Source organism: Branchiostoma lanceolatum, chromosome 2, assembly GCF_035083965.1.
Source record: "Branchiostoma lanceolatum isolate klBraLanc5 chromosome 2, klBraLanc5.hap2, whole genome shotgun sequence".
NCBI lineage: Eukaryota > Metazoa > Chordata > Leptocardii > Amphioxiformes > Branchiostomatidae > Branchiostoma > Branchiostoma lanceolatum.
The window spans coordinates 18,103,160-18,121,612 of record NC_089723.1 but is presented as its reverse complement, the minus strand read 5'-3'; the positions used below and the strand labels follow the sequence as shown (position 1 = coordinate 18,121,612).

The following is an 18,453-nucleotide window of genomic DNA, read 5'->3' as shown; positions in this document are numbered from 1 at the left end:
AAGAATCCTGCACCTGAAAGAGAACGGTAAAATCACGGAGTTGCGGGACCGCTGGTGGCCGAAGGTGGGGTGCTCCATGGACGGCTCGGAGTCGGAGGCAGCAGCGGAAGGCCTTGCCTTGGACAGCTTTGTGGGTGTGTACATCGTGGTGGCTGTGGGTGGCGCCCTGGCCATGGTGGCCGCACTAGCAGAGGTGTCCTGGCACAGCTACTGTAACAACAGGCCCAACGTACCCACGCAAGTAAGTGTGTTAGATGGCAGATTTTACTTCATCAGTTGATACTGGCAATCAACGGTATAGATATTACATCAGCAGTATGATCTACGCGAACTTGACGATAAGAAATGCAGAGGTGTACGAAAGTGTTAAGTAAAGTTCTGATTATAGCGTCCTGATTAGTGCCATGGTACTTCCAATAAAAGAATGGTTCTTGTTTGTGCATTGCAGCAAGAGGAAATACACAGCCCTGTCTCTGAGCAGAGGAAGCTGACAGAGGAGGTTTTACGGGGCATAGACAACGGGACCTTACAGATCCTCATCAGAAAAACGCCCCCTGTAATCGACACATGCCCAGCGCACAACGGAGGACCTCCTGACATAAAGTCTGATGGCAAATTCGTCTAATTTGTGAAAACACAGAACAGGACTCTACAATGAGCGATGCTATCAGTGTACGGCAAAGGCTGAATTCAATTTTTTACCCGATGGTGTTTTGCGTCTGAGTGAATCAAATGATACCTGGTGTCTATCGTCTGTACAGAAAACTACATTGTATGTGGACCGACATGACCGTGGTGTACAAGATCGTCTGCCTGTCGATACATGGACCAAAGCCATCACAGAATGACTGCTTCTTCGACTCTCTCCATGTCACAACAGTGGTAAAAAAGAATATTCTACAATATTCAACATTTTTACTCAAGGAGTTTCCGAGGCAGACGGCATGTCCGGCGATGTAACCTGAACGGAACTGGAAAATACAATGTACGTTCTTGATAGACAGGTTTACTTTTTGCATTCTACTATTATGCCTTTGAAGGACCGCAGCGAATGACTATTAAACAACTGCAAATACTTGATGGGAGGATGAAGGCCTTAAAATGTCAGTGGATACGAAGAGTGCAGACGGACATGGCAGTCTGTAGCATTGAGATGCGAAGAGGGTGTCCAACGTAGATGTAACGACAGCTCATAACAAAAGCTTGCTGCTCAACTTCCATGTAATCCCGAATGAAGTGACAAATGGTGACCAAAAGTACTCTACCTTGTAACTGTATGTGGCTCTTCTAGCGTAGAAACATGCAACCTTTCCTGGCAATTTCCAAAGTGTATAATGAAATGCTACATATCATAATGTAGTACACCTCAACACGTGAAAAAATTATCAATCCTGTAATGTTACAATGTATGTTTCTGTCAAGGACATGTGATGAGACAGTGACCAAGTCCTGTTGAAGTGGTTTGTTCAGTTATATCAGTGAGCTTCTTGAACAATTTGATAAGAGCCATGAGGAACCGATATTACTCCACTATAGCAGCTGCTTTCAAACTCCATCCTTCCAAAACAAAGTACATTTGTAGTAAGTGAATACAAACACTGTCAACCCATGACGAGTCTGGCATTCTACAGGGCTGATAAGCCTGAGGACTGCATTGCTGGCAAGTCAACTTCCTTTATGTGCTACAAATAAGAAAATAAATTCTGCAACGTAAGATTGTCTAGGTACACACATCAGGGACAGAGCAAGAAAATTATCTGAGATAAAAGTCTACGTTCAACAGTTGTGTTTCCATTTGTCCAGGGGCCACTAAGCTATTCGAAGAGCAGACATCATGCCATTGCCATTGGCCCATATCGGTAATGTTCACCATTCACCATAAGAACAAATCCTCTGTATCCGATTATGCCTGCTTTTATGTACCACTGGTGTCTCATTTCAGTTTTCTTTGACAATAACGGTAGGCAAACGTAGGCAATTACGAAAACAGTTGGAGTCTATCAGTATGTGCTTCAATGACATTCTTTGACAAACATGTAAGGTATTGCTTTGGGTTTTTTTCAATGATGTTGCTTGCAAGCCATGGTGTATATTGCAAGGGTGATATGGAGACACACGTGGATAGGGATTTGTAAGATGCTTTTTCCAGTAAAGGACAAAAATGGTGCGACTAAATATTATGAAATATATAAATCAGATGTATGATGAAGCTACTTTGGTCACATGAGGTGTTGGTGTAACAACTTCCTGCCACATTCTATCAAAATGCCATCAATAAAGTAGAATTTCTATGTGGGCTGTTTCTTCTATATGTACACACTTACAAACTACATGTATAAAAGACACAGCAACTAAAGCTTTCAAAAGTTTTTTTAATTATTTTTTAGTAAAAAAAACAGATACATGTATATAGAACATAGAGCACCACCATGGGAGAAAATATCATGTGGAGGGCACTAATACACATTTCCCATAAAGTAATGCTATGAATAAAATGTATGGTAATAGAAGTGTTAGTTTAGTGTATGTATGTTAGCTACAGCAGTGAACACCCCCTACCTATTTGTCTTGGCACTGCAGGTTGTCGAACCAGTAGGTCATGCTAACATATCTTAGAAGGACTCAACTTAGAGTCTTAAAGGAACATGTGAAGGTAAAAGTGTGTCTTACATCTCTTCTTTTTATTGCCTCTTATAAATATAGACTTTCTTCAAACATCCTGCTATTGAAGATTGCAACAAGGAGGTTTAAACTTGATCTGTTTAATACCATCCAAACAAATGTTGTTAAAACAGACAAATAACGAATTATCATAATGCGACTTAGTAATACTAACTACCTTATAAAAACAGTGGCTTTCTCCTAAAACCATGTGATAGGTCTGAGTATTGTCAATGCTGGAATTTTAGAAGTCTAGACATATAGTATGACAGTGTACACAGTACAGTACACCAGTCAACCTGACTGACCCAAAGTTACAATAACTTCCATCCACTGTATGAATGTTGTTCTCAAGAACAGTATGTCACAGTAGTAGATAAGTGCATATGTAACGTTGGGTAACATAAATTCGCGGGGTACTTAAATTTGCGATTTTTCGAAAACGGGGTATTTAGGGATATGTGCTAGATGCAACATCAGTAATACCGCTAGAAATGCAAACTTGACAGACTAACGTATTCAGAACACTGTCTGAAAAGCTTCCATAACCATGCATTAGAAGTTGGCTACGTCAAAAACTCTCCGTCCCTTATTGTCACAGTCTGAGGGCTTCGTGGGAGAATTATACTACATAGTTGTTCGCTGGTTTATAAGACAAATGTCACATCCGCTTCCTGCTCAACACAATTATTTACAATACAACTTATTAGAATCTCTTTTGCTAACCTACAACTGGACTCTAAGTGTGATTAATCATCAAAACGCCTCTTTGTTGCTACAACCAATGGCTACGGCACTACGGTGAATTTTCCCGCCGCCATATTCGTTACCCAGAATCCTGCTATTCGGCAGACGACAAACGTTTGCTAGGAACACTTTTTTGTCTAAATGTTGTGTGTGATAGTGGACTGATGGCGATATTTTCCTCAAAGTTTGCTCTTAGCACAAGCAGAAACACATGGACATAGTAGTATTACCATTTCTACGGCATCCAGCTAACGCCCCGATGAATAATGTACAAATTTCCATGACGGTGGGGGTCGACTTTGAGTGACGTTCTACCGACTCAACACACGGGTTGTTTCCGAAGGCCTGATGTGTGCGGTACAGCCGTTTTTTCGTGTATTTTTTTTTACTTTTTTTACACGTCTATATCCATAGCACTCTTCTCAAGCCAAGGATGGAACGAATAGCTGCTGTATAAAATGTAATTAGCGGTAAGATATTCAAGACAAATCTTCTCTCCCGAAATAATGTTCACACCTGTCCGACAACACCGTCATTGTGCGTGCGGCGGACAGTAGTTTCAAGTTGGAACATTATGGTGTCAGCACGACTAGAGACAAAATCTACCATATATATGATTAGTGCAAAGATAGTACATGATACTGACAGAATAATAGAAAAAATGATGGTTTATTGTTCTGCTAGATTGATTTCAGTCAACCATTATCGGAAAAATGGCGAATTTATGTTACCCAACGTTACATCAGCAAACTTGACCCATCCATAGTTACAGTCACTTCCACCCACTGTAGGAATGTTGTTCTCAAGTTAAGGTATGTCACAGTAGTAGATATGTGCTTGGTGAAACTTGGACTGCATCAATGGCGTGTCGGCATCTTACGCCTCCGTCCCTGCGTCTGAGAAGCTGGTGTCTCCTCAGTCTGAGAGTGGCCGTTTGCACCTGCGAAAAGATATTATTCTTATCTTAGTGACACAAGATACCAGTATGTACATACTGTAACATGACAGGAAAATATAGGTTGTGTACCATAGCAAACAACCAATACACACTTCTGTCAGTTGTACAAACTTTGAGGACCATACACAAATCTTTTATGACAAAGTCTACAGTGCTACATTTTTACTACAACTACAAAACAACCTACACATTCACTTTACTATGTTTCATAGGTACAAAGGGTCATATAGTCATACTCAGAGACAGCCTAGAGTTCTGAAATTACTTTTAACTGCAACCTTAACACATGAAACAGAAATGATAACATGTTACATGTAACACAATAGTAACTCAAGCAGCTGGATAGATTTTGGATTAATTAACATGTTAATTCTGTTGTACCTTGGCTGACGACCATGTGGTCCCAGTCTGCCTTACAGCGGGGACAGTTAGGCTGGTCCTTGTCCCGGAAGTACCGGTTGGCACAGAAGTAGTGCATCTTGGCGTCACAGCTGTCAGACTGGCAGAGTTGGCCCTGACAAGCGCAACGGAAAATGATGATGATGCAGATCAAACTAGATATGATGATGTTTTAATAGCACTTCACTCCAGTTAAGTATGGAGCTGCAAAATCAAACTACTCAGACAAAACCAACATACATTATTCTCTACCTATATCAAAATGTAGAAAAAAAAAAAAAATCTCTGTCCTTATTGGTAACAAGGATTTTTACACTCTTCCCTGTGATGAATAGAGAAGCCTACTGGCACAACATTTACATGATGTATGGGTAGTAAATACATGTATACAAACAGATTTAAAAAAAAAAAAAACCTGCCCTTCAGTTGTTAAAACATGCAAAAGACCATACATCTACACTTCATTAACCTGTCCCACTACCATGAACAGTTATCTGGTACTGTACAACCTTTGTAATGTGTGTAATGTCACAATGACATCAGCTACCAACCTTAAGAGCTATCTGGTCACACAGACAGCACTGCCTGATGTCATCCTTGTAGTGCTCCGTCAGGTAAGGCTTCAGCTCCAGGATGCCTCGCACACTCAGGGAGATCTCACCCTGGTGCTGGGGACAATGTTAACAACTTATTTTTCTCACATTCAACTTTCAATTGTTTAATCAAAACACAGAAGCACAATGTTCTCAATCAAATGTTAGCCTACTGAAAGTTACCCTCATAACAAAAAAGACACTGTAAAAATAGCTTCAATGTGCCAAGGAAATTTCACAAGTTCTTAAGAAAGTAGTAGTAGTGATCAGTCTAAAGGACTGCAACCTTTTCCAGTGGCATGCAAGTCAAACAACAACATGCCAGAGTTATAATAGCTAGATCTACAGCAAACCACTGTACTAGGCAAGCTACATTCTGTGTGATAATCCAATTACAGTCTTCAATACCAGTAATGCGAAAGTTGATAAGTCATATCCCAAAACACTTTCACATCTTCTTGTCACAACGCTGACAAGATGAAACTAACCTCGTTGAGCCACCTGTCTCGGACCATCCTCCTGATGACATCCTCAGCCTCCTTCTTCTTCATCTTCCTGTTCTGTTCTTCATACAGCTGGTCGGTAAGGTTCAGGATGTCGGTGGAAGATGCCACGCCCGTGTCCGAGTCGACGATCAGATCCAGCACCTTCTTGAAGAACTCCAGCTCTGTCTCCGTGTAGTCTGAGGCCAGACGGGTGACATCACTCTCCATCATGTTCACCTGGCAGGGACACAGAAACTCTTTCACTCCATATAACACGACCCAAAGGCCACTCCAATGTTACAACTGAATGTGAATAGGAATGGTAACATTGAGTTTGTCTGTGCATGCATGCTGCACTTTTGAAGACCTACCTAGACCTACGAAGGATACAAAGAGTTGGATAAAATCATGGACATCCGTGCAACAAGAAGATGATGATTTTTGTGTGTGTGTGTCTGCTTGTTTCCAGACATTTTGACAGGCAATACTTAATTCTCAGTCAAATACCCATACTATTAGGCCACATGATACCACTTGATAATAGTGACACGATGAGACACCTTATTGACAGTTAACAAGGTCTACAAGGAACTTAATAACAGGGAACTGGTGTTTTGTCATCAATGGCATTCAAATGTTGCCATTATTTTGAGACGTACAAGACTATGTTTCATTCGGACCTACCAGTGCATAATACTGCACCCCGTCCTCTTCTGACACACCCTTCTGTATCATCATGGAGAAGGGTCCAACGTGGTGGTTGATTTCGTTGACAAACTTTCCCAAATTCTCATGTTCCACTGGTCCTATATCAAAAGACAATAATAATTGCATAACAATACAATCAAAGATGGGCAAACCTTCACATCAAACTTTCAAATGGAAATGGCAGAAAACAATAACTCATAGTAGCCAGGTATCACCAATTAAAATTAGGGGTGGATACCGGTTTGGCGCCGCCCGGACCTGGACCTGATCCTGTCCAGTTGATGTTTTGCTTTATTAGACGAATACTATGCATAGACAATTAATACTGACACGCACAACTATAAAAGTTTCTTGGTGAGAAGACTTTCAATTTCAAAATAAACCAGTGTTTGATATTTGAATGTTGAATGTTATTCTAAATGCCTTTTATGTCAAAGGGGAGACTTAAAACACTTTTTATCAAACAAAATAGAAATAATATAAAAATTACGTACTTTGTTCAGTGTTTTTTTTTACTCAGGTTTTTGGCTTTCAGGTTTTTTTTTGGACTCGGTTCTTGGATGTTATAAAGGTCCGAATCAGGTCCAGCGAACCGGTATCCACCCCTAGTTACAATCCAACTCACTGTTGAAGGTCTCACAACACTTCTTGTACAGTGCCTTGACCTCGCGTGCCTTCAGCGCCCCGTGGGTCATGATAGACTGGAGGAACATGCGGTGGGCATCAGTCATAGCAGTCGCCATGGTAACAGCTGATTGGTACTGAGGAAAAAGAACACAATTTTCACACGGTCAAAAATTTGCTACAGTGAATGACAGGTGACTTTTGAAACACACTAAGAGGCGAGTAGCAGTCTCCTGGGGATCGAACCCAGAGATCATTCTACTGGATCTGACACTATACAATCCCTTGACCAGACATACTTCTAATGTGCCTCTGAAGCTGGTTGCATGTTGTTGTTGTTGTTCAACAACTGAAAATATGATGTTTATGATTATGAATATGATTAAAATCTACCTGTTGATACTTGGTCTTTCTCAACATTTTCAAAAGCTTACGGTCCATATTTTCTTATACTTCTATCCGCTGTATTGTATGTTAATTGTATGTAATAAATGGCATGGTGTAAAACAACTGTGGCTTGGATCATGGGATGGGAGGGGGGGGGGCAAAAAATTATCGAAGTTCCTGACCACATAATCCAAGCCAGTTGCTCTACGTTATCGTAAAATCCATACCTTGGGTCTTCACGTCTATCCTTATCTAAGGGAATCACCTACAGATGAGCGACGTCCTGCTTCGTACGATCTTCCGAGAGCTTCTTCCTTCTTCTTCGCTTGGTGCTTCGTGTTTTTCGCGCCAGACCAATTATCATAACCATTGGACGAATTCATTCTTGTATCAGGGTACGTTTTTCCGTCAACGAGCTCTTTAGGCGAATTGTGTTCAAAATACAGACAATATTCCTATTTATAATATCTTTCTTTATGTAACTCATTTAATATAGAATACGTACGTTGCAATTTGAGCCTTAATATCCTTTCAGCCAAATATTTCTATGAGGTGTAAATGAAACCCTGATGCCTTAGTGGTTTGTTCCGTTTCCAAGATGGCTGCGTCCAACGCAAAAAGTGGCGGAGGCAGGCGAAACGGGAAGAAATCGAAGTCTGCAAGCATGAAGGTTCGTATTTGTCGCTGCGAAAGTTTGCCTTGACTTAGAAAACTGTACCTGTAGCATTCAGTATACTAGTAATCTTTATTTGCTAATCGTGCACTTGCTAATCGAAGGTATCAAGATGGAAGGGGGAGGGGGGCAAATTCCACATGTGTGCGCGCGCGTGGCCGTACATGTAGATGTATTTTGTACTACAGAATTATGAATCCCTTGATAGCGCTAAAGGTCGGACAAATTATGTTTGTACTGCAGACGTAGTTCTCGCGTTTAAAATGTCACTGTCAAGCTATGCTGTAAATCACAAAGATAGATTCTAATTTCATAAATAATTTTGTTTTGTAGCTATCCCAACCATATGACTTGAAGTTGAACTTACAAGACCTTTGAATAAATTTGATTTGTCAGGATACTCTAAATCTTGAAACCTTTGCATTGGTTTTCTTTTTTTAGTTTTTACAGTGACCTCTTACGACATAGCGAATTCCGTTTCCAATTACTACTAGTACTACAGGTACATGTATGCTACAATTGTTTCAGCCACAAACTCATAACACCGGGAAAAGTCCATTTCCCTTTGTACTGCAAAACTATGTCTTGCAAAAATGAATGAATTTACAATAGGCTTCCTTTTACTGTAGAACTGGAGTCCAGGACTAAAAGTACTATTACTAGTATTAGATACTACTTATTCTTCATGTGATATCAGAGTGCTTGGACATTTTAATGATATATCAAAAACTAGTTTATCTTTTGTATTTTGTAGGATTTGTTCAAAAATGTTGAAGCGGACTATCCTGTTCCTCGGAGGACGAAAGGAACAGAAATCATGGAACAGGGCTCATGGAAACCTGTCAAGCTTGACCAATCACTTTTCTCATCAGATGATCTCTCCGGGTTTGTTGGCTTGGAGGAACTCACAGAGTATGAGCTCTGTCAAGAGGGAAAACAAAAACAGAAAAAAGCAAAGAAACAAAAGAAGAAAAGTGAAGAGCAGAAAGCTGAAGACCACGATGAAGAAAACTTAGAAGAAGATACAAGCAAGCTTAAGAAGGAGATGGACGTCCTTGGTACAGAAGAAAAGGGTACCAAACCCAAGATCCAGAAGCCAGCAAAGAAACTGAAAAGAAAAGCTCAAGAAGAGGAGGAGGGACAAGTGATGGAGGTAAACAGCAACCAATCAGATGATGGGTCAAAGGGCAACACTGATGCAAAGGAAGAGGTCATTGAACCTTTAAAGAAGAAGCAAAGGACTGAAATCTCCGAGCCATCTTCAAAGAAGAAGGATGAAGACTGTAAAGATGAAAGTGTTGACCAAACTGAAACAGATGCTGCAACTGAAGGTGGGACAAAGAAGTCAGGGAAGTCTCGGAAGGAAAGGAGAAATGAAAGAAGACAAAAGAGACTGGTAATGCTTAAAAAACAGAGAGAAGAAAAGAGAGAAAAGAAAAAGCAAGAAAAGAAGACACCACTTGCAAAAGAACATAGCTATAAGCCTCAGTCAGTAGCCAAGAAAAGCATGAATGCAGGTAAGCGAAAAAAACAACAGTGTTTTTTGTCCAATTTGGTGAAAGTTTGTGTAAACATGTACTTTAGGGTATCTTTTTTGCTTTGAAAGTTTGGGACTTCTTTAAATATTACTAACAAAGCAATTAAAGCAGAGTGACCAACAAGGGCATGATACCATAAATGCATTACTGCCTGATACATTTTGTAATTCATCTACACCCAATAGAATTTTAGATGTGTAAAAATGTTTTTTTTTTTTTACTCTTTGAATGCAGACATGTCCTCCTGGATCCCACTGTTTGTCCCTGGTGTGGTGTTGAGAGGTTTGGCTGACAAGGGCTTCACACAGCCGACACCCATACAGGCACAGACCATCCCACAGGCCATACAGGCTCATAAGGATGTGGTGGGAGCAGCAGAAACAGTGAGTGTTGGCCTTCTCTTATACAGGGACATTTGTAACTAGCTATTGACAGGGACCAAAGTCCAGGGCTGCAAATACAAACAGACTATATATGAATGTAGATGTACACAGTCCTATACAGAAATTTAGAAGACTGAAGCTAGAGTAAAAGAAGTAGATGGGATAATGTATTAATATCAATTTGATGTTCATAAAAGTGTTAAATGCTATAAAGAGATACATGACTTTGTATAACATTTATTTTTCTTCTTCAGGGGAGTGGGAAAACCCTGGCTTTTGGGATCCCTATCTTACACAGGATCCTAGAATGGAAGGAGAGGAACTGTCAGTCAAAGGATGGTAACCTAGGCAACCAGGATGAGGAAGTACCAGAGGGTACAGCTGAGGATGATGATGATGATGATGATAATGACCAGGAGATGGAGGTACCTGAAGTAGAGGGGGACAAAGTTGAGGAGGAGGAAGATGAAGACGAAGAGTTAGTCTTAGATGTGAGTTAGCCTTACTCTTATGTTCAAGAACAAATAAGATAGCAACACTGTATTGAATAATGGGTTGAATAATATTCTTCGTTCACAATGTAAAGATGTTCCTTGAAAAACTTTCAAGGATACAATTTTGAAATGTAGAAACAAGATAGATAATGGAATAACATGACAAATCATCTCCACTGTCTGGTCTTACAGAGTGCAGGTTTGGGGTGTGTACATGTGGAAGATGACATCACACTGCCTCCAGAGCTAGAGGCTCTACAGCAAACCCCTCCCCAGCCAGCCCCCACCCCCCTGAAGGTAGTCTCCCCCCTGCTGGCACTGGTGCTCACCCCCACCCGGGAACTGGCCGTTCAGGTGGCCAATCACATCAAGGCTGCTGCCAAGTACACCAATGTCAAGGTAATCAAAATTTGTGTAGGTTTGTAGTATCGTATATTGACAGAAATTTTCAGACACTATTTCTGTGAGCGTACATTTGACCTCAGACTTGCCATTCTATACATGACTTACAAATCTCCATCATATTGTGGTGATATTTATTTAAGATTACTGTTATCTTACACATTTGAATGAGTTACACAGAAAAATTTCTCTGCCTGACATCATCTGTGCATGTATGTGGTCAATGGCCGTTAAATGCATTTTCCGTCTACTGGTAGTAGTCATTAATTATGTGTGGTTATTTGACAGGTGGCTGTACTAGTTGGAGGAATGGCACTACAGAAACAGAAAAGAGTGTTGGACAGACAGCCTGAGATCATTGTGGCAACTCCAGGTAGACTTTGGGAGATGGTGGAACAGGTAAGATGTAGGATAGACTTTTTTATTCTGTTTTGATAGAATTCAAAGTCTGTCACTGTCAGTGGGTAAGTTGTCCTAGCCTGGAGCCCAGTCTTGTTAGCTTATTCTGCTTCCAACAGTCGCTACTCTGACAACAAGGAGTAGGTACTGTTGGAAGCGGATCAAAGCGAACAGGACTGAACTCCAGGGTAGGACAACTTACCCACTGACTGACTTTTAAAAAGATCCCAAAGAAGGCCGAAGCATCAGTTGAACATTTGTGTTGGACAGAAAGCCGAAACCTTTGTCCTGAATCCTCCAGGGCCACCCCCACCTGAGTGACCTGAACCAGCTGCAGTGCCTGGTGATTGACGAGGCAGACAGGATGGTGGAGAGGGGACACTTCGCCGAGCTGGGCACCCTGCTGGACAAGATCAATGGGTGGGGACATGTGCTCTTCTCGATATCTGCTCACCCTTCTTCTTGGTTCTCCCGTTGCTTCTCCTCGACCCCTCACATGCTCATGCAGTCTTGTTGGTGTAGTAGCAAGTTGCCTAGCCTTTCTGACCGCTCCCCTTCTCTTCAGTCATCTTAAAACAAGAAAGTTCTACAGTTGTATGTATTTTTTTTATTTGAAATGTGCATTCCCCCTTTGCAGTTCACTTTAATATACTGTATCTCCATATGTTTGTGTAGGGAAGGCAGAAACCGTAGAAGGCAGACGTTTGTGTTCTCTGCCACACTCACAATGGTGCACGCAGGGCCACAGAGAAAGATAATGAAGAAGAAATTTAAGATGGACAAAGACAAGAAACTTGGTAAGGATGACTGTCCTGGGAGTAGGTCTTGAGTTTAGACTATGATGTGTTGAAGTCTGGACTAGATTCTTACAAAACATTGTACATTTCAATGCATTATGTTTGACATCAAGACAGTGTTGATCCAGAGTTGGTGTTGATCTGTGCTTGTTGGTGTGGTTAAAAGCAAACTCTGTACCATCATATATACATGTATCAAGCAGTCCTGGCCTAATAGAAATGATATAAAAGTAGTGTATTTAACCTGACATTTTATCAACAGCTGTACTGTATTACTTTCTGTGTTTTGAACTGTCTGAACAAATATATATATAATGACATATGAATTCATTGCTACCTTTTCAAAGACTACAAAGCACAAAAATTAATGTTGTTATTCCAGGTCAGCTGATGGACAGAGTGGGCATCAGAAGTAAACCCTTAGTGGTGGACCTGAGTCGTCAGCAGGGGACGGTGGACACTCTGACTGAGGCCAGGATAACCTGTTCTACTGAGGAGAAGGTACAACAAGCTTTTAAACAAGTGTTTTGCAGTCACCTGTCCACCCACAGGCGGTAGGCAAAGGTATTGTCGTTGAATAGCTGCTGAAGTTCCGATCGTGACGAAGTACTCGGCGCAGGGATCACCCGTGCCAAGCTTCCGAGCGAAACCCGAAGCGGTGCCGAAGGCACGAGCGGGGGGTTCGGAGAGCCGAACAGGGTTCGGTGTTCGGCGGTTTTCGGCAATGTTCGGCGAAGCCGAACTCTGTCTGGGCGAGCCCCGTAGGGGCGAGATAGGTGGGAAAGGACGTTTTAAATATCGCAAATTTCTGCTTAGTTATGTAATCCAGCTCACAACATTAAAACGATTTATCATCGACGAGACATCTACTACCAATCTAGAGAGGATTGCGGGCCTAAAAGTTGTTAACAACAAAAATATACGGCATTTTATATTGTCGGAATTTGCTCGATTTCCGGCTAACTGGGTTACCAGCAGTACCGCTCCTGCCGCAGCACACCGCTGCTGCAAAACATGATGACATAACGGCTAGCCAATCAGAGGGAGGAAAATTGGACCTGTGAACCACAGTTCCCGTCAAAGTTTTATTCCTGTGACGTTTCATCTCGTCTGAAGCTCATGTTGTCGCATATTTTTCCCCACCCTCCCCACAATCATGAGTCGATTCGAAAAATTTCAAGCCTCGTATCGGCAATTCATTTACCAAAGTGCTGCAACAGTCGGATAAATAATAGCCACGTAATATTTTTAGAACGACCGATCCGTTCGTATACAAAGGTTCAAACAAAACAAACAAAAACTTGATTCTGTTTCACCAAGGAGGTTTTATATAGAAGGAGAGGGGATAGGACAAGTATTCATTGTACTATGATTATAGCGGGTGAGTCGCGTCAAGGTGTTAATTACTCTGATATGCATACATCCCACGCCGAGTGTTTTGTTTTTCTGGGTGCGACCCGGCGATAATGACTTCGTGTGGAGCGACTTCGATTTCAGGTACTTTGAGGAGGACTTTGTAACATTAGACTGAGTTACAAGAATACAACGTGGAAGATGATCTCCCTAACGGCGAGTACCAAAACACTGCGGCAACAAACGCTGCAGCCGGCAGCCGCGGTACATATTTCCAACACAAGTATTTGCCCTCCTTGGTTTCACGAGAACTATCGTATATTTCTGTCTACGAAAATCAGACAAAAACAGTGAAAACCCAACTGTTCTTCACATCCAAACAGACTGCTGTGTAGTCTAGCTTTTGCTATATATGCTGTAACTCTTCAAGTTGTCAGTTGAGTCCCAAAATACCCGACAATGCACCGAAAAGGTCCGCTGCACCACGACGTTCAGTGAAATCACCTCAAGTGGTAACGCTCTTTGAGAACACCGATTTCCTACCCAGTGTTTCTTTGAAAGTAAGAGGTAATTAGCAAAGGATGACGGGAGAAACCATCCCCGCTAATGAGGGGGGGGGCATTTCCGGAGTGAGCGACGGGAGAAATTGTCTTCGGGAGCATTTGAGCGAAAACATGTACCGCGGCGGTTACCCAACATAAATACCGTAGCCTAAAGCCCGTGGTCCACCATCACACAAACATGGCTCTCAGCCCTGTATTTCATCTTGGCCTCTTCCTAAATTTTTAATGTCTTAGAACTAAGAAAATAAACAGGTTTGGCTTAATTACAGGTTTGCGTAGCAAAACCTTTGTTCGATCCGTTGGCATGTGTGGTGGCCGCCATCTTGAATTGTGACGCCATACCATTTTATTGGGAAGGGTGTTTTTTGGGGTCGCTAGCATTCTCTCTATTTTTAACAAATCGGCACACAACTATCACACATTCAACTCAAATAAAAAGAAAAATTCAATACCAATTCATTTTTACAAATAGACCTCGTAATCGCTAAACTAACATGGCAAACCTGAAGTATATGTAGCACAAATACTTAACTCTAGTACTATTAGATTAGAGTTTACATGTTGTTGTAACTCTGCACTTTGTTCTTCCAGGACATCTACCTGTACTACTTCCTGCTGCAGTACCCGGGGAGGACGCTAGTCTTTGCAAACAGCATCGACTGTATCCGCAGGCTGACATCTCTCCTGGGGCTGTTGCAGAAGAGCCCCCTAGCTCTCCATGCAAACATGCACCAGAAACAGAGGCTGAAGAATCTGGAGAGGTAAGGTTGATTTATACTTGACTCAACTATGGTTGTCACCAGTGTTCTGAAAACTTGAGTATCTAGTCGGCTGATTGTTCTTGATAATGTGGGTCATGTGGCGTAACGGCAGTGTGTTCGGACCAGATCAAATCCTGTCATGTCACCGATCTTGTGCCCTTGGGAAAGGCACTTTGCACGACTTTCCTCACTTCAACTCAGTTAAAAATGAGTACCTAGCTTTGGTTAGGGGCGTCCCATTCAATGAAGGTTTCGTATTTGAGGAGATCACCTCCGGCACGTTAAAGAACCCACCAAGAAAAGAGTAGTGGTCCTTCCCAGTGTTAGTAGATCAGACCTTACTGTGTACGGCATATAGGCTACAGAATCTTCAGTAAGTTGAAGTTGGTAGCCTCAAAAAGAGAGAACAAGATGGAGATGACTCCTTTTTGTTTGAATCTATGGTTACGACCTGCTCACCAAGACTCACCGAGACCGCTCCAAAAAGAAACTTTAGAAAGAGGGAAAATGCCCACAATGAAGTTCCCATGAGCTTGAGCCCACTGCAATGAATATGACATTTATTGTAGTGATAGTTACAGAGCTAAGGTTAAAAAGTGGTCCTTTTTCAATGTCCTCAATGGACACCCAGTGGACTGGATGTTAACAGTTTGCATGACCTTACAGGTTCTCAGCCAATGAGAATGGTCTGCTCCTGGCGACCGACGTGGCGGCTCGAGGGCTGGACATCCCTGATGTGCAGCATGTCATTCACTACCAGGTTCCCCGCACCTCAGAGGTAATGTCTTTGTTTGTTTGTTTATTTATTTATTTGTCTTATGTGTAAACATGCTAAAGCATGGAAAGATTCTTCTAAAATTCTTTGAACTGTAATTCTAAATCGACTATGAGTTTGTGTCAAAAGGAATAATTCCTTGCACTTTTGGAAAGAATTCTACAGCAATTTTCCAAAGCTGCAATTTCAATACTGACCAACAGAAATTAGAGTGATCTGCCTTTTAGAGTTGAAAGGTACATGTAGAAGTGTTTAAGTAGTATGTCCCTCTCTCTCCTGTATAGACATATGTACACCGCAGTGGGCGAACTGCACGTGCCCAGAAGGAAGGGCTGACGCTTCTCCTGACAGGACCAGAGGATGCCCAGTACTACAAGAGGATCTGTAAGACACTCGGCAAAGGTCAGGTATTCTCAGGAAATTTTCAAAAATTTGTGCAACTCCAATTATTGAATTTATGGGCTCTATTTTCTTCATCAAATTCCAATGTGCTTGCTGAAAAAAAGAAAACTTTTTGTAAAGGAAAGATGTGTTGAATATTTATAATTTATTCAAATATCATTCAAAGTATTCCAAGGTGCAAGAGAATACTGCCTTTGGCTGGTCCAATCTTTACCAGTGTTAACTCTCATCACCCCCATGAAAGAACTGTAGGTCTTCATTGAGAAATTGTTACATGTATCCGAAAATAATTTCATCAGGTTGGTAGAATATAGGGGATAGGAGATTCTTTTTACACAAGCAGGTAATCTCACCTGCTGACGTTTCAGTGTCTGTCAGAAACCTTCATCAGAGCTTCTGACTGGAGTACTGCTTCTCACCGCTATAAGTAGCCGATGTAGGTGGCGCTTTTGCGGTGAGGATACAAACTTTGGGACAGTGTTCTCACCGCAAAAGCACCACCTACATCGGCTACTTATAGCGGTGAGAAGCAGTACTCCAGTCAGAAGCTCTGAAGAAGGTGTCAGATAGACATCGAAACATTAGCAGGTGAGATTACCTGGTTGTGTAAAAAGAATCTCTTATACCCTGTTACATGTATGTTATTGTAACACACTGTATGCTTTAGCTAAAGCCGCTGACTGTTCCCTGTTCTGTTCCAGATGAGGACCTGCCAGTGTTCCCCACAGAGCCCCAGTTCCTGTCTGCCGTGAAGGCCAGGGTAGCAGCTGCCCGCAGGATCGATGTGGGAGAACATCGATACATGAAGAAGAAACACCACAATGATTGGTTCTTACAGCAGGTCGGTTGGTAAATTACCTCGACTCAAGCAACAATATTTAACACCCACTTAGTAGAAACAACAGAGAAGTCTGAGTTGTGCATTTTAGTTGTCATGCTAAAAATCAATGAAGTGCCATTATATAGATAGGTAAGCTGTACTTACAAATGTACGTATAAAGCATGGTACTAACTTAAAGCTTCTTATTTTTAGCCTTATAATTCACTCATCACTTTATTGTTCCAGGCCAAGGAGATGGACATAGACCTGGATGAAGATGAGGTCCTTCATGACCTTGGAGACTCACAGGAGCAGGATAAGGTCCTTAGTGAACTCAAGGACATGAAAAGTAAGCACGTAGGCCTTTAGTTCAATGTCGACAATATCTTTATTGCTAGCCTGGAAAATGTAAGGGTGCAATCTTTCCATTACGTAAGTATACTGTGTGAAGGAATATTCCTAGGGCATATTGTATAAGATACAGCTCAGTAATCATGTTACCAAAGAATATATAGTAATGTTGATCATGTTGCCAGTATGTTACTCTATCGTCTTGCTGACGCTGTCTTGCTTTGTTTATTCCTCTCCAACACAGAGGGCCTGACTAAGATGCTGAAGGCTCCAATCTTTCCTAAAGGCTTCTCGGGGCTCTACCCCATCCAGTATGGTCAGCCCAACCTCCCAAGGCTTCCCAGTACGTAACTCTACTTGTGTATGTGTATGCTAGCTTGTAGTGTACAGATGATGAGATGTAGCTATGGTTTTGTAGTTGCCTGGAAGATAGTTTGCATTCGCCCAAAAAAAACGGTTTCTCGAGCAACTGGATAAAATTTTGAAGCAGTCAGACATTTCAGACAGCATCCGATGTCTTTCGTAAGACTGTTTCAAAATTTAATCCAGTTGCTTGAGTGTTTTTTGCGTATCTTATTACATGTACCTGGATGTCTAACCTTCAACATGTTGTATGCATTGTTATGCTGCCAAGGCACTTTACAACTGTACTTAAACCATGGCACAAATTATGGACAAGTTTACAATCAGCCCCAATACTACATTTATATGGCTGTACATTAAAGGTTTTGTAGTAAGTCCCGCTATATTTTTTCAACTTCCAGTGATTTCATTTGCTAAAACATATCTATTTCCCACTCAGATGCTGTAGCGGCCACCCTTGCAGTGAGTAACAGCCGCAAGAAGAAACAGAAGTTTTAAGCCAGAGTATAATGTGTTATCTCAGCAAATATTGTCTTCCTTGCAACTACATATTTCGTAGCCCTCCTTTAATGAAACTTAATCAAAGTATGGTCACTGCATAGTCTGATGTCCTAAGGGGTGAAAGATATTGGAAACACAAAGTTTCATTCTACTGTAACAGCTTGTGATTAAAAAAAAAATGATGTAAAAACTCTGTTCTTCAGTGTCTTTTGTGTGTTCTTTCTAACCAAAATTTTGTTTGATAGACTAAAACTGAGTCCCTCTATCAATGATGCAACAACATACATGTTTTAAAAAGTAGATATCAGAACTGCAT

At 41.4% G+C, this 18,453-nt stretch overlaps 3 protein-coding genes across 8 annotated transcripts in view; 2 read left to right on the top strand and 1 right to left on the bottom strand.

Annotated features, from left to right (window-relative positions):
• Positions 1 to 1,272, top strand: part of LOC136427713 (glutamate receptor ionotropic, delta-2-like) — a 69,267-nt gene extending 67,995 nt beyond the window's left edge. For all 4 annotated transcript variants that reach the window (XM_066416813.1, XM_066416814.1, XM_066416815.1 and 1 more), the window contains 2 exons: positions 4 to 241; positions 449 to 1,272. In XM_066416813.1, the coding sequence (XP_066272910.1) occupies positions 4 to 241; positions 449 to 625 (415 nt within the window). In that variant the 3' untranslated portion in view covers positions 626 to 1,272. The remainder of the gene's footprint in view (positions 1 to 3; positions 242 to 448) is intronic.
• A 2,879-nt stretch (positions 1,273 to 4,151) lies between these two features.
• On the bottom strand, positions 4,152 to 7,961 carry LOC136427712 (non-structural maintenance of chromosomes element 1 homolog). 3 transcript variants are annotated; one of them, XM_066416810.1, is made up of 7 exons: positions 7,832 to 7,961; positions 7,177 to 7,312; positions 6,528 to 6,649; positions 5,847 to 6,080; positions 5,317 to 5,433; positions 4,748 to 4,880; positions 4,152 to 4,348 (listed from the first exon to the last, which is right to left on the bottom strand). In XM_066416810.1, the coding sequence occupies exons 1-7, from the start codon at positions 7,943 to 7,945 to the stop codon at positions 4,266 to 4,268; spliced, it is 939 nt and encodes a 312-aa protein (XP_066272907.1). In that variant the 5' UTR covers positions 7,946 to 7,961; the 3' UTR covers positions 4,152 to 4,265. The 3 variants fall into 3 exon arrangements, with proteins under 3 accessions (XP_066272907.1, XP_066272908.1, XP_066272909.1); XM_066416811.1 differs by having other exon boundaries at positions 7,790 to 7,937; XM_066416812.1 differs by having other exon boundaries at positions 7,828 to 7,935.
• A 138-nt stretch (positions 7,962 to 8,099) lies between these two features.
• Positions 8,100 to 18,332, top strand: LOC136427711 (ATP-dependent RNA helicase DDX24-like). Its single transcript, XM_066416809.1, has 16 exons — positions 8,100 to 8,232; positions 8,990 to 9,752; positions 10,008 to 10,156; positions 10,411 to 10,647; positions 10,843 to 11,049; positions 11,341 to 11,451; positions 11,753 to 11,871; positions 12,127 to 12,248; positions 12,631 to 12,749; positions 14,756 to 14,925; positions 15,592 to 15,703; positions 15,985 to 16,102; positions 16,804 to 16,943; positions 17,169 to 17,271; positions 17,518 to 17,616; positions 18,076 to 18,332. Exons 1-16 carry the CDS (start codon positions 8,161 to 8,163, stop codon positions 18,132 to 18,134), a joined length of 2,700 nt encoding a protein of 899 aa, XP_066272906.1. The 5' UTR covers positions 8,100 to 8,160; the 3' UTR covers positions 18,135 to 18,332.
• Positions 18,333 to 18,453: the final 121 nt, after the last annotated feature.

Coding starts and splice junctions, on each gene's coding strand:
- LOC136427712 (XM_066416810.1), bottom strand. CDS start 7,945: ATGAATTCGTCCAATGGTTATGATAATTGGTCTGGCGCGAAAAACACG. Junction 5,434..5,846: donor GAGACAGGTGGCTCAACGAG/GTTAGTTTCATC, acceptor CATTGTCCCCAG/CACCAGGGTGAGATCTCCCT. Junction 4,881..5,316: donor GTGACCAGATAGCTCTTAAG/GTTGGTAGCTGA, acceptor TGCGCTTGTCAG/GGCCAACTCTGCCAGTCTGA.
- LOC136427711 (XM_066416809.1), top strand. CDS start 8,161: ATGGCTGCGTCCAACGCAAAAAGTGGCGGAGGCAGGCGAAACGGGAAG. Junction 10,648..10,842: donor ACGAAGAGTTAGTCTTAGAT/GTGAGTTAGCCT, acceptor CTGGTCTTACAG/AGTGCAGGTTTGGGGTGTGT. Junction 16,103..16,803: donor CTGTAAGACACTCGGCAAAG/GTCAGGTATTCT, acceptor GTTCTGTTCCAG/ATGAGGACCTGCCAGTGTTC.